This window comes from Oryctolagus cuniculus, chromosome 19 (genome assembly GCF_051225735.1).
Source record: "Oryctolagus cuniculus isolate XC-2025 breed Fujian yellow rabbit chromosome 19, ASM5122573v1, whole genome shotgun sequence".
NCBI classification, from domain to species: domain Eukaryota; kingdom Metazoa; phylum Chordata; class Mammalia; order Lagomorpha; family Leporidae; genus Oryctolagus; species Oryctolagus cuniculus.
This window is the reverse complement of record NC_142885.1, coordinates 10,424,631-10,438,177: the sequence shown is the minus strand read 5'-3', so window position 1 is coordinate 10,438,177 and position 13,547 is coordinate 10,424,631. Positions and strand designations below refer to the sequence as shown.

Here is a 13,547-nt window from a genome sequence, read left to right as displayed (position 1 = left end):
CTCTGTAATTCTGCTTTTTCAAATAAGTAAATATTTGAGAGGGGGTGGGACAGAGAGATGTGCAGGCAGTGACCCCAAGGCAGGACAGGGAACCAGAGAGCAAGGGGGTTCAGGCTTGTTCTTTTTATAAAACCTACTCCCTCAAGGAACTCAACTCACTCCAGAGACCAGCATCAGTCCCTCCCAAGGGCACCTCCACTAGGCCCCACCTCTTAAAGGTCCCATCACCTCTTAAGACACACACCTTGGCTACCAAGTCTCCAAGACACCAAGCTTTGGGGACACCACATCCAACCCACGCAGGCAGGTGAAGAGGCAAAACTTGTCCGAATAGACTTGGTGTCTATTCCCCCACAGGTAGAACTGGAGCCACCGGGAAGCCTGCGTCCCTGACACCGATTAGGGCACAGAGTCCGTTTCCCTGGATACAGGGACGCATCTGACAAGGTAAGTGCCCCCTCCAGGCCGGAGAGGTTCCCCAGCTGGACCGGAAGCTTGGGGGGCAGGGGCGGGGGCAGTGCAGATCTAGGACCCCAGCACTTGCCCAGGTCCCTGGCATCAGTCCCCCCAAACCCTAGCTTGAGACCTAACCGCACATTTCGACACAAGTGGTGGTGCGGGCTTTATAAGGTGTGAAAGGGAACAATTAATTCGAGGCTCCTTGGATTTTCAAGCTTTTTCATTTTTTCATGCATACAAAAGCCATGTATGTGATATGCAAAAAAAAAAAAAAAAAAAAAAAAAGTAGGGAGAGAAATACGGAAGACCGGAAGACACAGCCTAGGTTATCAGTCATTTATTGTGGATTATCAAATGAAGTGACTCAGAGGGGGCGCTGGAGGTGAGCGAGAAGGCCAGGGAGCCAAGGCAGGCTGAACCTGCACAGGGCCCGGCCCGGCAGGGCTCCCTAACTTAAGGCTGACCCTAACGGCCGAATTTCGCCGCGATGGCTGCAGACGCCCGCTCCGCCAACACCCGAGCCTCGTTCTGTTGCTGCCGCCTTCTCGGCTGGGATCAACCCGCCCCCGGGACGGCCGGCGCCATGTCCGGGCTGCAGAGCAGGCCCGGGGCCCAGACCACCGGCCCCCCGGCCTGCGGGAGCGCTCAGGCCCTGCGGGGCTCAGTCAGGGGCCAGTAACCGCGGTCCGGCGTCCCTGCGGAGGCGGACCGCCCAGCCGTGCCCCTCCGGCCCACGCGCTGGGTCCGCAGCCACCGCCCTCTCCTTGGCCCTTGCCCGCCCACCTTCCGCCCCGTCCGCCCGGAAGTGACCGATCCCGTCGGCCCCTGCGAGGGGGCGCGGCCTGTCGCCCTGGAAACGAACCAGCCAATCAGAGCGGCGGGTTGTGCTCGCCCTGGCGACCGCGGTGCGCCGTGGCTCCTGTGGGCACCGGTGGGCTCCGAGGCGGCCGGCCGGGATGCTGAAGGCCAAGATCCTCTTCGTGGGGCCCTGCGAGGTGAGACCGGCAACGGCGAGCCGGGGGCCTGGGTTAGCGCGGGGCCGCCCCTTGCTCCGGGGACCCCCCCAAGAGGCGGAGACCCGGTTCCCGTGGCGGGCGCCGCTGGCCTAACCTTGAGCCCTGCGCTTGCCGCTGGTGACCCCGCGGGGGGCCCGGGGCCCTGGGCTTCTGCCTCTTTGCCTGGCCCCGACTTCGTCTCTAGGATGTGTCAGTGTGGTCTGGGGCGTTAGATCTGCGTGTGTGCCACGCACCACGCACAGGAAAATTCAGATGCATTAATGCGAAAATGCAAAAAAAAAAAAAAATACAGAAGAAGAGTACTTGAATATTCTCCTGCCGGGCTGGTGGGTTCTGCCCCAGAGTTTTTTTTTTTTTTTTTTAAGATTTATTTTATTTATTTGAAAGACAGAGTTACGGAGAGAGGTAGAGACAGAGAGAGAGGTCTTCCATCCGCTGATTCACTCCCCAGATGGCTGCAACGGCCAGGGCTGCGCCGATCCGAAGTCAGGAACCAGGAGCTTCTTCCAGATCCCCCACGTGGGTGGCAAGAGTCCAAGTACTTGGGCCATCTTCCGCTGCCTTCCTGGTGCACCCGTGGGGAGCTGGGTCAGAAGTGGAGCGGCCAGGACTTGAACCAGCTGCTGTCGCAGGTGGTGGCTTAATCTGCTCCACAGGCCAGCCTCTCTGGGAATCCGTTGCGGGGACCCAGGTGGAGAATTGTTTTTCGGAGGTGACATTGTCAGACTTGGGTTCTCAGGCCCTGCGGCAGCTGGGTCTTGTTCCCAGGGCGTTTGTGTCTGAAACGCGCTAACTCAGCCATCGGAGGGTGTGCGGGTATACAAGGCGCGCTCTCACCTGGAAACCCCACGGGGCTCCTGATGCTGGCTGCAGGCTGTGTACAGACACAGGGGGCAGAGCAGGCCTTCCCCGCTGCACCTGCGCTCAGGCCGCTCCGCTTCCAACCCGGCTCCCTGCTAACGTGCACCCTGGGAGGCAGCCACTGGTGGCTTACACGCGTGAGTCCCAGCCCCCCAGGTGGGACAGCCGGATTGAGTTCTGGGCTCCTGGCTCTAGCCTGGCTCATCTCCGGCTGTTGCTGGCATCTGGGGAGTGAACCAGTAAATAAATGGAAGATTTCTCTGTGTTTGTCTGTGTGTCTGTCTCTCTACCTTTAAAATAAGTAAATAATTTAAAAATAAATGAAGTCACCCAGGTGGCCAAGCCCGCACTGGGTTCTCATGTTGTCTGGGTCCCACACCAGACTGTGTGCGCCATATTAAAGCAAGACAGTGTGGTCCGCCCACAGGGACAGCCCTCTGCCCTGGCCATCTCAGCTGGGGCCAGTGTGGTCTACTCACAGGGACAGCCCTCTACCCTGGCCATCTCGGCTGGGGCAGTGTGGGCTGCTCACAGAGACAGACCTCAATCCTGGCCATCTCAGCCGTGGCCAGTGTGGTCTACTCACAGAGACAGCCCTCCACCCTGGCCATCTCTACCTGGGCTGATGAGGTGGTGGTCCACCCACAGAGACAGCCCTCCGTCCTGGCCATCTCAGCTGTGGCCAGTGTGGTCTACCCAGAGACAGACCTCCACCCTGGCCATCTCTGCCCAGGCCGGTGCGGTGTGGTCCACCCACAGGGACAGCCCTCCGCCCTGGCCATCTCTACCCGGGCCGGTGCGGTGTGGTCCACCCACAGGGACAGCCCTCCGCCCTGGCCATCTCTACCCGGGCCGGTGCGGTGTGGTCCACCCACAGGGACAGCCCTCCACCCTGGCCATCTCTACCCAGGCTGATGCGGTGTGGTCCACCCACAGGGACAGCCCTCCGGCCTGGCCCTCTCTACCCAGGCTGATGCGATGTGGTCCACCCACAGGGACAGCCCTCCGCCCTGGCCCTCTCTACCCAGGCTGATGCGGTGTGGTCCACCCACAGGGACAGCCCTCCACCCTAGCCATCTCTGCCCAGGCCGGTGCGGTGTGGTCCACCCACAGGGACAGCCCTCCGGCCTGGCCCTCTCTACCCAGGCTGATGCGATGTGGTCCACCCACAGGGACAGCCCTCCGCCCTGGCCCTCTCTACCCAGGCTGATGCGGTGTGGTCCACCCACAGGGACAGCCCTCCGCCCTGGCCCTCTCTACCCATGCCTGTCTCCCACCCCACCTGGCTCCAGGCCGGCTGTGCCCCCTCCAGAAGGGGGAGGGGCCCCGTGATGCTTTGCTTTCCTGCTCTTCACACGTGTGTCCCCTCGCCTTCTCGCAGAGCGGGAAAACAGTCTTGGCCAACTTCCTGACGGAGTCCTCCGACATCGCAGAGTACAATCCAACCCAGGGAGTGAGGTGAGCCCCGGAGCACCCGCCTCCCGAGCGGTCCCGACTGCCACCCTGCTCCTCCTCCTCCTCCTCCTCCTCCTCGCCAAAGCACCACAGCCGTAAGACAGGCGCTGTGCACTGTGGTTTGCATTTCCAGGATCGTGGAGTTTGAGGACCCACAGCTCGCCAGCAACAGCAAAGGCGCCGGCTGTGAATTCGAGCTCTGGGATTGTGGCGGTGATACAAAGTATGTGCCTTCTATGTATCCATTTTTTTTTTAAAGATTTATTTTATTTATTTGACAAAGTTACAGAGGCAGGTAGATACAGAGAGAGAGAGAGGTCTTCTGTCCCCTGGTTCACTCCCCAAATGGCCACAATGGCCAGAGCTGCACTGATCCGAATCTAGGAGCTTCCTCCAGGTCTCCCACGTGGGTGCAGGGGCCCAAGGACTTGGACCATCTTCTACTGCTTTCCCAGGCCACAGCAGAGAGCTGGATCGGAAGAGGAGCAGCCAGGACTCGAACCAGTGCCCATATGGGATGCCGTTGTTGCAGCCCACTGTGCCATAGTGCCGGCCCCGATTTATTTATTTTTAAGGATTTCTCAGGGGCTGGCACTGTGGTGAAGGGGATTAAGCTGCATTTAGGGAGCAAACCAGATGGGAGCGCTCTCTGCTTGGCTGTCTCTGTGTCTGTATCTCGGCCCTCACACAAATCAAAATGCATGAGCGAACACATTGGAAGTCAGGGGTGGACTTCCGGTGCAGGGGTCAGGAGGCGGCCCGGGGTGACTGCGTCCCACACCAGAGCGCCTGGGCTCCAGCTCCAGCCCTGCTTCTGACTCCGGCTGCCTGCCAGTGAGCGCCCTGGGAGGCAGCAGCCGCTGGCCCAAACACCTGCATCCCCACCACCGAAGCAGGAGAGCTGGCCTGAGTTCCGGGATCCTGGCTTTAGCTTGGCTCCGCCCTGCCTGTTACAGACATTTGGGGAGTGACCAGTGGATGAAAGACATTTCTCTGCCTCTCTCTGTCTCTCTGCATTTCAAATAACCAAAAAGTAAGTGATTAAAATTGTTTTAAAAACCAGCTGCCCCCAGGCCCTGCTGTGTAAACTTCAGGGACTGGGTTATGAGACAGTTAGATGGCGTCAATCCATCGGTCAATTACTACCGGGGTCTCCTTTTGTTATTTATTTGAGAGAGGTAGAGACACAGTGAGAGGTCCCTACCGAGTTTGCTTTCCAAAAACCCGCAGTGGCCAGGGCTGGCCAAGGCTGGGCAGGGGCTGAGGCCAGGAGCCTGGAACTCAACCCAGGTCTCCCGTGTGGGGGGCAGGAACCCAATCACTTGGGCCACAGCCCCTGCCTCTCAGGGCCTGGGATAGCAGGCAGCTGGCGTCAGGAGCAAGTGTCGGGTATCAAACCCAGGACCCCCAAGAGGCAGCTCGGCCGTCTTTTAAGATTTATTTTATGTATTTGGCCGGCGCCGCGGCTCACTAGGCTAATCCTCCACCTGCAGTGCGGGCACACCGGGTTCTAGTCCCGGTCGGGGTGCCGGATTCTGTCCCGGTTGCCCCTCTTCCAGGCCAGCTCTCTGCTGTGGCCAGGGAGTGCAGTGGAGGATGGCCCAAGTGCTTGGGCCCTGCACCCCATGGGAGACCAGGAGAAGTACCTGGCTCCTGCCATTGGATCAGCGTGGTGCACTGGCTGCAGCCGCCATTGGAGGGTGAACCAACGGCAAAGGAAGACCTTTCTCTCTGTCTCTCTCTCTCACTGTCCACTCTGCCTGTCAAAAAAAAAAAATGTATTTTATGTATTTAAAAGGCTGGATCACAGAGAAGTAGTGAGAGAGAGAGAGAGAGAGAGAGAGAGAGAGAGGTCTTCCACCTGCTGGTTCACTCCCCAGATGGCTGCAAGAGCTGGGACTGGGCCAGGCCAGAGCCAGGAGCCAGGAACCCCATGCAGGTTCCCCGCATACGTGGGCCATCGTTGCTGCTTTCCCAGGTGCGTTAACTGGATCGCAGGTGGAGCAGCTGGGACTCGAACAGGCACTGCGATGGGATGCCAACCTCTCGAGCAGCAGCTCCACCTGCTGTGCCACAGCCCCGGCTGACTGTTACCAGGCATCTTAACAGCTCGGCTAATTCCCCGCCTCACCCCTAGGGCGTTCTTTTCAAAGCCCTGGGTTTGTGTCCCAGCTGCACTCCTGACCCCAGCTTCCTGCTAACACGCTCCTGCGGAGGAAGGCAGCCGGTGACGGGGACGGCTGAAGCACGCGGGTCCCTGCCACCCACGTGGGAGACCTGGTTGACTTCCCGGCTCCCAGCTGCAGCCCGGCCCAGCCCCGCTGCGGGCACCCGTGGCGGGAGCCAGCAGATGGGTGGGCGCGCGCTCTCGCGCTCTGTCCTGGCCTTTACCCCGACGCTCCCCGAGCAGGTTCGAGGCCTGCTGGCCGGCCCTGATGAAGGACGCCCAGGGTGTGGTGATCGTCTTCAACGCCGACGTCCCGAGCCACCTGCAGGAGATCGAGATGTGGCATTCGTGCTTCGTGCAGCAGCAGCCCCTGCAGGACTCGCAGTGCCTGCTGATCGCACACCACAAGCCGGGCTCTGCGGCCCAGAAGGGAAGCCTGCCCCTGGGTGAGGAGACCGGCCGGGGCGCGCGCGCGGGGGCCACCTAGACACTGCCAGTGTCACCGAAACCAGCAGTTATTAAGCACCTACTGTGTCCCCAGCACTGGTTTTGCTCACCATGCAAACCAGAATTGCCCGTTTGGAAGAGATAGGACCAAGGCCTGATACCTTGAAAGCAGACGGTGGTGTGCAGGATGAAGCCGGCATCCCGTACGGGTGCCAGTTCGAGTCCTGGCTCTTCCACTTTGGATCCAGCTCCCTGCTGATGCACCTAGGGAGGCAGTGGGAAATGGCCCAAGCTCTTGGGCCCCTGCCACCCCGTGTAGGAGACCCAGTGAAGCTCCTGGCTCCTGGCTTTGGCCTGGCTCAGCCCTGGCCGTTGCAGCCATTCGGGGGAGTGAACCAGTGGGTGGAAGATCTCTCTCTCTTTCTCTCCCCCACCCCAACTCTGCCTCTTAAATAAGTAAATCTTAAAAAAAAAAAAAAAGGAGGGCAGTCTAGCTTTTCCGGTGTGTCAGTCTGCGTCCTGCCACCAGGGGGCAGTGTGGAGACGCCCGGATGAGGGCAGTCTAGCTTTCCGGGGTGTCAGTCTGCGTCCCGCCGCCAGGGGGTAGTGTGGAGACGCCCGGATGAGGGCAGTCTAGCTTTGCGGTGTCAGTCTGCGTCCCGCCGCCAGGGGGCAGTGTGGAGACGCCCGGGGTGTCAGTCTGCGTCCCGCCACCAGGGGGCAGTGTGGAGACGCCCGGGGTGTCAGTCTGCGTCCCGCCACCAGGGGGCAGTGTGGAGACGCCCGGATGAGGGCAGTCTAGCTTTGCGGTGTGTCAGTCTGCGTCCCGCTGCCAGGGGGCAGTGTGGAGACGCCCGGATGAGGGCAGTCTAGCTTTCCGGGGTGTCAGTCTGCATCCCGCCGCCAGGGGGCAGTGTGGAGACGCCCGGATGAGGGCAGTCTAGCTTTCCAGGGTGTCAGTCTGCGTCCCGCCGCCAGGGGGCAGTGTGGAGACGCCCGGATGAGGGCAGTCTAGCTTTCCGGGGTGTCAGTCTGCGTCCCGCCACCAGGGGGCAGTGCGGAGACGCCCAGATGAGGGCAGTCTAGCTTTCCGGGGTGTCAGTCTGCGTCCCGCCACCAGGGGCAGTGTGGAGACGCCCGGCTCCGCGTGGACGCGTTCCCCTGGGCACCCCCCGCTCCCGGGTCACCCCCGCGCTGGCAGGCCGGCCACGGGCCGTTACTCACGAGGACTCTTTCCCTTGGTAAGCGCCGTCCTTGAGCAAGCTGAAGCTGGTGCACTCGAATCTCGAGGAGGACCCGGAAGGGATCCGGGCGGAGTTCATCAAGTACCTGAAGACCATCATCAGCTCGGTGTCCGAGAACAGGGACCGCGAGGAGCTGTCCATCATCACCTGACCGCCGCGGCCACGGCGCCTCCGTCTGAGGACGTCCCGTCAGCCACTGAATTCCGATCCCCCGGCCCAGGGGAAACGGAGAGGCCGCCCCCACCCCACCCCACCCCCACCCCATGTAACTTTTGCCAAATACAAGTTGTGGGCCTGCGTTCCGGAGGCGGAGCCTGGGCCGCGGACACGGGTTTGCGTGCGGTTCTTGATCCGGGTTCACTCAGTGAAAGCCCAGTGGTGGGCGAGCATCCGCGGCAGAGAGCGCCTGGGACGGACGTAGCCCACCCGGGACAGACGTAGCCTAGCCAACCCGGGACAGACTTAGCCCAGCCCACCCGGGATGGACGTAGCCTACTCAACCCGGGACAGACGTAGCCTACCCAACCCGGGACGGACGTAGCCTAGCCCCCCCGGGACAGACGTAGCCTAGACCACCTGCGACAGGCTGTAGCCTAGCCCACCCAGGACGGACGTAGCCTACTTAGCCCACCCGGGACAGATGTAGCCCACCCAACCCGGGACAGACGTAGCCTAGTCCACCCGGGACAGACGTAGCCCACCCAACCCGGGACAGACGTAGCCTAGCCCCCCGGGGACAGATGACCCAAGTGCTTGAGCCCCTGCACCCACGTGAGAGACCTGGAAGAAGCTCCTGGCTTCGTATCAGCGCAGCTCTGACTATTGTGTTGGGGAGTAAACCAGCAGATGGAAGATCTCTCTCTCTCTCTCTCTCTCTCTCTCTCTCTCTCTCTGCCTCTGTAACTGTGCCTTTCAAATAAATAAATAAGTCTTTTTTTAAAAAAATAAGATAGTGGGGATGGCAAGAAGCGAGCGTAAGGTTTTCAGGTTAGTTCAGTCTCGGATAAAAATTTAGCCGAGACTACAACCCCCTTCCTCTTCTTTCTCCCCAAGATGGCGTTGGGGTGTCGGGAAGACGTGTGCTGTAGGCGCCGCTGCGCCCACGGCAGCTCGTCCAGCTCCTCCCTGGCCTCTTGTCCCCGGCCACCCTACCGGCCACCTTGCCCCAAGTCCGAGCTTTGGGAGGCTGGCGGCGAGGGCACACGGCTGGCTCGGCCGTCCAGGGTCTCTGTGTCCCCGAGGCACAGCATCGCGTTAGCAGCTCTGCTTCCTGGGATCAGGACGAGGTGTCTGGTGACAGCCACTCAGCCGCTGCAGCCCCCGTCCCCTGAGGTCTTCCCGGAGGAGGAGGAGAATGACCGGGCGGCCTGAGCCGGCCCAGCAGGCTGTGGCCTGGGTGAGGGCTGGAGCCCACACCTCTGCCCTTGCACCATCAGCAGAGGACTCCGCCGTGGGCCACGGCTGAGCGGCCACCCTCTGATGCCAAAGCCATGGCCACGATGGCCACGGCGCCGATGGCAGGGCACAGGAAGGCCATCTGCACCCCGGTGGGGGCAGAGGCTCCCAGGAGAGGGTCTGCAGGTTTGCTGCTGATAGAACCGGCGTCGTGTTTCGTGGAGCCCAGCAAATGACTGAATTCTGAGGCTCTTAGGCACCGTAAGGAACGGAGCACGGCTCCTGCCTGCAGCCTCCCCCGCCTCACCGCTGAGAATCGCACGGGTTTCTCCGTCCCAGCCGATGCTTAAAGAACCACACTCCTTCCCCAGGCACAAAACACGGGCTTCCGCGTCTCAAACGCCGTCACCAAGGACGTTAAAGAAACGCGCAGGGCGGAAACCCTGCTTTTGCAGACGAAGGGCATGGTTTCACCGTGGCTTCCTCAGCCGGACCAGGCTCCACGGTTCTCCCACGAGCGACAGTCTCGGCGGAGTCCTGGGACACGTTCTGAACGTGCACACAGCCACGTGTGACTTCGCCCCGATTCTAAAAGGCCCCGGGGAGCACTCGCGAGAGGCCGCCTTGGCCCTCTCTGAGCTGTCCTGTAGACACACAGAACCCGGTTTCCGACCCAGAAACCATCGCAGGCCCTTGCGGGGCTGCAGCACCGCACGACTCCGACTGCTTGGAATGCGTCGCCCTTTTTAGGGGGCGGGGGGGGGGTGTAACTGGTAGGAAGCAGTGAGTTGCGCTTGGCATAAAAAAAAGGTGTGGGGCCAGCGCTGTGGCGTAGCAGGTAAAGCCATCGGCTGCAGCGCCAGCATCCCATATGGGCGCCGGTTCAAGTCCCGGCTGCTCCACTTCTGATCCAGCTCTCTGCTGTGGCCTGGGAAAGCAGTAGAAGATGGCCCAAGTGCTTGGGCCCTGCACCCGCATGGGAGACCTGGAAGAAGCTCCTGGCTCCGGATCAGCCCAGCTCCGGTCATTATGGCCATTGGGGGAGTGAATCGGCGGATGGAAGACCTCTCACTCTCTCTGTAACTCTGCCTCTCAAATCAATAAATAAATCTTAAAAATTGGTGTCAGCGGTCTTGACGGATGAGGCATGAATGAGGAACGACCTGTGCACGATCAGCGGGTGATGGAGATGGCAGGTGAGGCCACACGCACACCTCAGCCCGGGGTGGGGGGACCCAGACCCGGGCCCACCAGCCGCTGATCAGCACCGGACACCGGACACCCGCAAGGCAGAGCGAGCGCCGCTCCCCGGGAAGCCGGCGCGCCGGGTACCGCTCCGCCGTCGCCAACGGCACCAGGGGAGTCACAGTACCAGGGACAGGGGGCAAAATGTGCGCGCGAGTGGACGCGAAGGCTGCGTCCTCGGCGTGCCTGGTCAGCGCCGCAGGTGACTACATTTCCCAGAATGCTCCGAGCGCCGCCGCGGGCGCTTCCCAGAGGGCCATGCGATGCCCGCTCTACCCGGGGAGGTCGTGGGATACGAGAGAGGTAAGCAGAAGGGGGCGTACTCCTTCAAGGCGGCCCTCCGGCCCGAGTGCCCGTTCCTCCAGTCTCTGGCTCGCTTCTCCGGCGTCCACTCTGCCGTTCGCGGGCTTCGTGGGCCCAAATGGCCTAGCACCGGTCTCCATGGCAACAGCACTCGTGGGCGGGCGCCTCCGGAAGTGACGTGTGTCCGGAGCATTGTGGGAAGGGCAGTCGGGGCTCGCGGCCTGTCCAAGCGCTTGTCCTTCTCGCGCCCCCAAACCAAGATCCGAGTAGCGGGGGTAGTGGGGCGCCTAGGCAGCCGTGCATGTGGGGGCGGCCACGTGGAGGCCCAGGCCTCGGAGAGCCCGGCTCGTCCCCGCCGCCGAGGCCTCTGGGAGTTGTAGTTTGGGCGGGAACCGGGCCCAAGCTCCGAGGCCCGAGCCACGGCCGTTAGCGTCCATCCTCGGTCACGACGGGCAGAAGCCGCCACTACGGCGGCCGCCGGGGCAGGGCGGGGTGTGGGCGTCGGTCCTCCTTCGCGCCCGCCGGGACTGGGCCTGTCCGCCTGGGCTCGCCGGGATCCTGGGGACGGGGCTGGTACCGACCAGAGGGTCCGCGGAGCGGGTGGGCGCGGGGCCCTGCGTGCGGCCCTGGTCTCCTTCGTGTCCAGCGCCCGGCGCCGGGCCTTTGCCGGCCGTCCTTTCGTCCCAGTTAGGAAATCGCGGGTGTAGTCGAGAGGAGAGTGGGTCTATAGGAGGCGAGGCCGCGGCACACAGCGCACAGCGGTGCACCTGCCGCAGTCGGGGGCGGGGGAGCCGCTGGAGAACGTTCCAGTCGTGACCGACAGTCCGTGTCTCCGCGGTCCCCTGCGGCGGAGGCCGGGCCCCCAGAACCGCGGGTGCGTCCCACCCGCAGCGCGATGTTCCATAAGTTACAGCAGCTGGGCGGCGCTTGGGGGGCCAGTCAGGCGCTGGGTTAGATGGCTCTGCCCGGCTCAGGCTGAAATGCGTGTGTCCAACTTAACCCCCGCGGTGAGTCAGGGGGCACCTGGAATTCTGCAGTTTTGCTCTATAAAGATAAAGAGGAGCGGGCATTTGGCCCGGTGGTTGAGATGCTGGCTGGGTATCAGCGCCTGGGTGCGCCTCCCGGCTTTGGTTTCTACTCCTGCTTCCTGCAAACACACATCCCGGGAGGCCCTGGCCCCTGCCGCCCACGTGGAGGACCATGGAAGATCGATCTCCCTCCCCCGTCTCCCAAATAAGTAAATATCTAAAAGAACTCATAAAAAAGAACCTTAGAGTCACACGCGGCAGGAGGAAGCCAGCGACTGGCTGCAGAAGGCCCCGGGGTAGGGGAGGGGGAGGGGAAAGGCAGCACGTGACACTCAAGGCGTGGAGGTCCCGCCCCCACGAGGGAAGCCCTGGTAGAGCTGCAGGCTCTCGGCTGTGGCCTGGCCCAGCGCTGGCCGTCGTGGGCATCTGAGGAGTGAACCAGTGGATGGAGACCCATCTCTGGGTGTGTGCGTGTGTCTCGCTAACTCTGTGTCTCTCTACCTTCCAAATAAATGTTTAAAACATATATGTGCGTTTCGGGAATCTTATGAAAAAGTCCAGAGCTCATGGGGGGGGGGGGTCTCCGGGACCAGGCCCTGCCGTGGCAGGAGCGAGCCCCCCCCACCAGGGGCCTCTCCAGCAGCGCAGGGGCCGCGTCCTCACACACGTGGACGGGATGGAGGAGGGCCATCAGCTGGAATCACCCACGCAGCAGAAGCTGGCGGTCAGCTCGCACTGCTCCTGCGAGGTTGCTGTGTGCCAGCAAGGAGCCCACGTGGGACCGCCCCGCCCCGGGAGCGCCAGGCCTGGGCACTGCAAGGAGCAGAGGTCACGCTGGGGGTGGGGCCAGAAAGCCAGAGTTTAAAAAGGCCCTCAGGGGCCAGCCCTGTGGCGCAGTGGGTTAAAGCCCTGCGGGTTCAAGTCCCGGCTGCGCCTCTTCCAATCCAGCTCCCTGCTATGGCCTGGGATAGCAGTAGAAGATGGCCTAGACGCTTGGGCCCTTGCACCCATGTGGGAGACCTGGATGGCGTTCCAAGCTCCTGGCTTTGGCCTGGCCCAGCCCCAGCCATTGCGGCCATTTTGGGGAGTGAACCAGTGGGTGGAAGACCTCTCTCCCTCTCTCTCTTCTTCATCTCTCAGAAACAAAAGGGGTAAGAAATGAAGTCCGATATGAGCTTGGGAGCCAAATTGTATTCATGTTAAAGCAACGGGTGGAGAAATAAAATGTATTTCAAAAAAAAAGAGGAGCCAGCGCTGTGCCATAATGGGCTAAGCCTCTGCCTGCAGTGCTGGCATCCTATATGGGCGCCGGTTCTAGTCCCAGCTGCTCCACTTCTGATCCAGCTCTCTGCTGTGGCCTGGGAAAGCAGCAGAAGATGGCACAAGTCCTTGGGCCCCTGCACCCGCGTGGCAGACCCGGAAGAAGCTCCTGGCTCCTGGCTTCAGATCGGCACAGCTCCGGCCATTGCGACTATTTGGGGAGTGAACCAGTGGACGGAAGACCTCTCTCTCTGCCTCTTCCTCTCTGTAATTCTGCCTTTCAAATAAATAAGTAAATCTTTAAAAAAAATAAGAAGTAGAGTGGGGAATCTCCGGGGGCTCGCGGGCACTGTGGGGCCCTGGACCAGTTGAGCTGGCTTGCAGGAGGACCTGGAGAAGTCCTGCGGTCCAGCCTGGGAGCGCCGGACCCTGGGCGCTTGGGTAGCAATACCTCTCTTGGCCACGAGGGGGCAGTGTTTGCTCACGAACCTCCCGGCACTGCCAGCTGCAAACAGTGGCCTGTGCCTGAGGCCCTGCCAAGCCAGGTGGGTCTGCGTGGGTCCAGGAGCGAGTGAGCCCATCCTGGCCGCCGGTCTCCTTTCCAGCACCGTTGCTCCAGCTGCTCCTCCGTGGGTCGTGAGTTTGAAAGCTCCCCGTTCACTCTTGG

The 13,547-nt window shown here is 61.8% G+C and overlaps 1 protein-coding gene and 1 long non-coding RNA gene across 6 annotated transcripts; one reads left to right on the top strand and one right to left on the bottom strand.

Annotated features, from left to right (window-relative positions):
* The first annotated feature begins 424 nt into the window (after positions 1-424).
* Positions 425-13,190, top strand: IFT22 (intraflagellar transport 22). Of its 5 annotated transcripts, XM_070064307.2 has the most exons (6): positions 1,336-1,454; positions 3,718-3,794; positions 3,925-4,014; positions 5,672-5,769; positions 6,202-6,404; positions 7,652-7,977. In XM_070064307.2, exons 4-6 carry the CDS (start codon positions 5,672-5,674, stop codon positions 7,798-7,800), a joined length of 450 nt encoding a protein of 149 aa, XP_069920408.1. In that variant the 5' UTR covers positions 1,336-1,454; positions 3,718-3,794; positions 3,925-4,014; the 3' UTR covers positions 7,801-7,977. The 5 variants fall into 5 exon arrangements, 3 of the variants coding, with proteins under 3 accessions (XP_002722866.1, XP_069920408.1, XP_089177196.1); XR_016225837.1 differs by lacking the exons at positions 5,672-5,769; positions 6,202-6,404 and adding an exon at positions 12,965-13,190 and having other exon boundaries at positions 425-1,454; positions 7,652-10,592; XR_016225838.1 differs by lacking the exons at positions 5,672-5,769; positions 6,202-6,404 and adding an exon at positions 12,965-13,190 and having other exon boundaries at positions 425-1,454; positions 7,652-12,771.
* LOC138846966 (uncharacterized) lies at positions 6,557-7,756 on the bottom strand. Its single transcript, XR_011384504.2, has 2 exons — positions 7,630-7,756; positions 6,557-6,669 (listed from the first exon to the last, which is right to left on the bottom strand). It is a non-coding gene; the product is annotated as an uncharacterized LOC138846966 (long non-coding RNA).
* Positions 13,191-13,547: the final 357 nt, after the last annotated feature.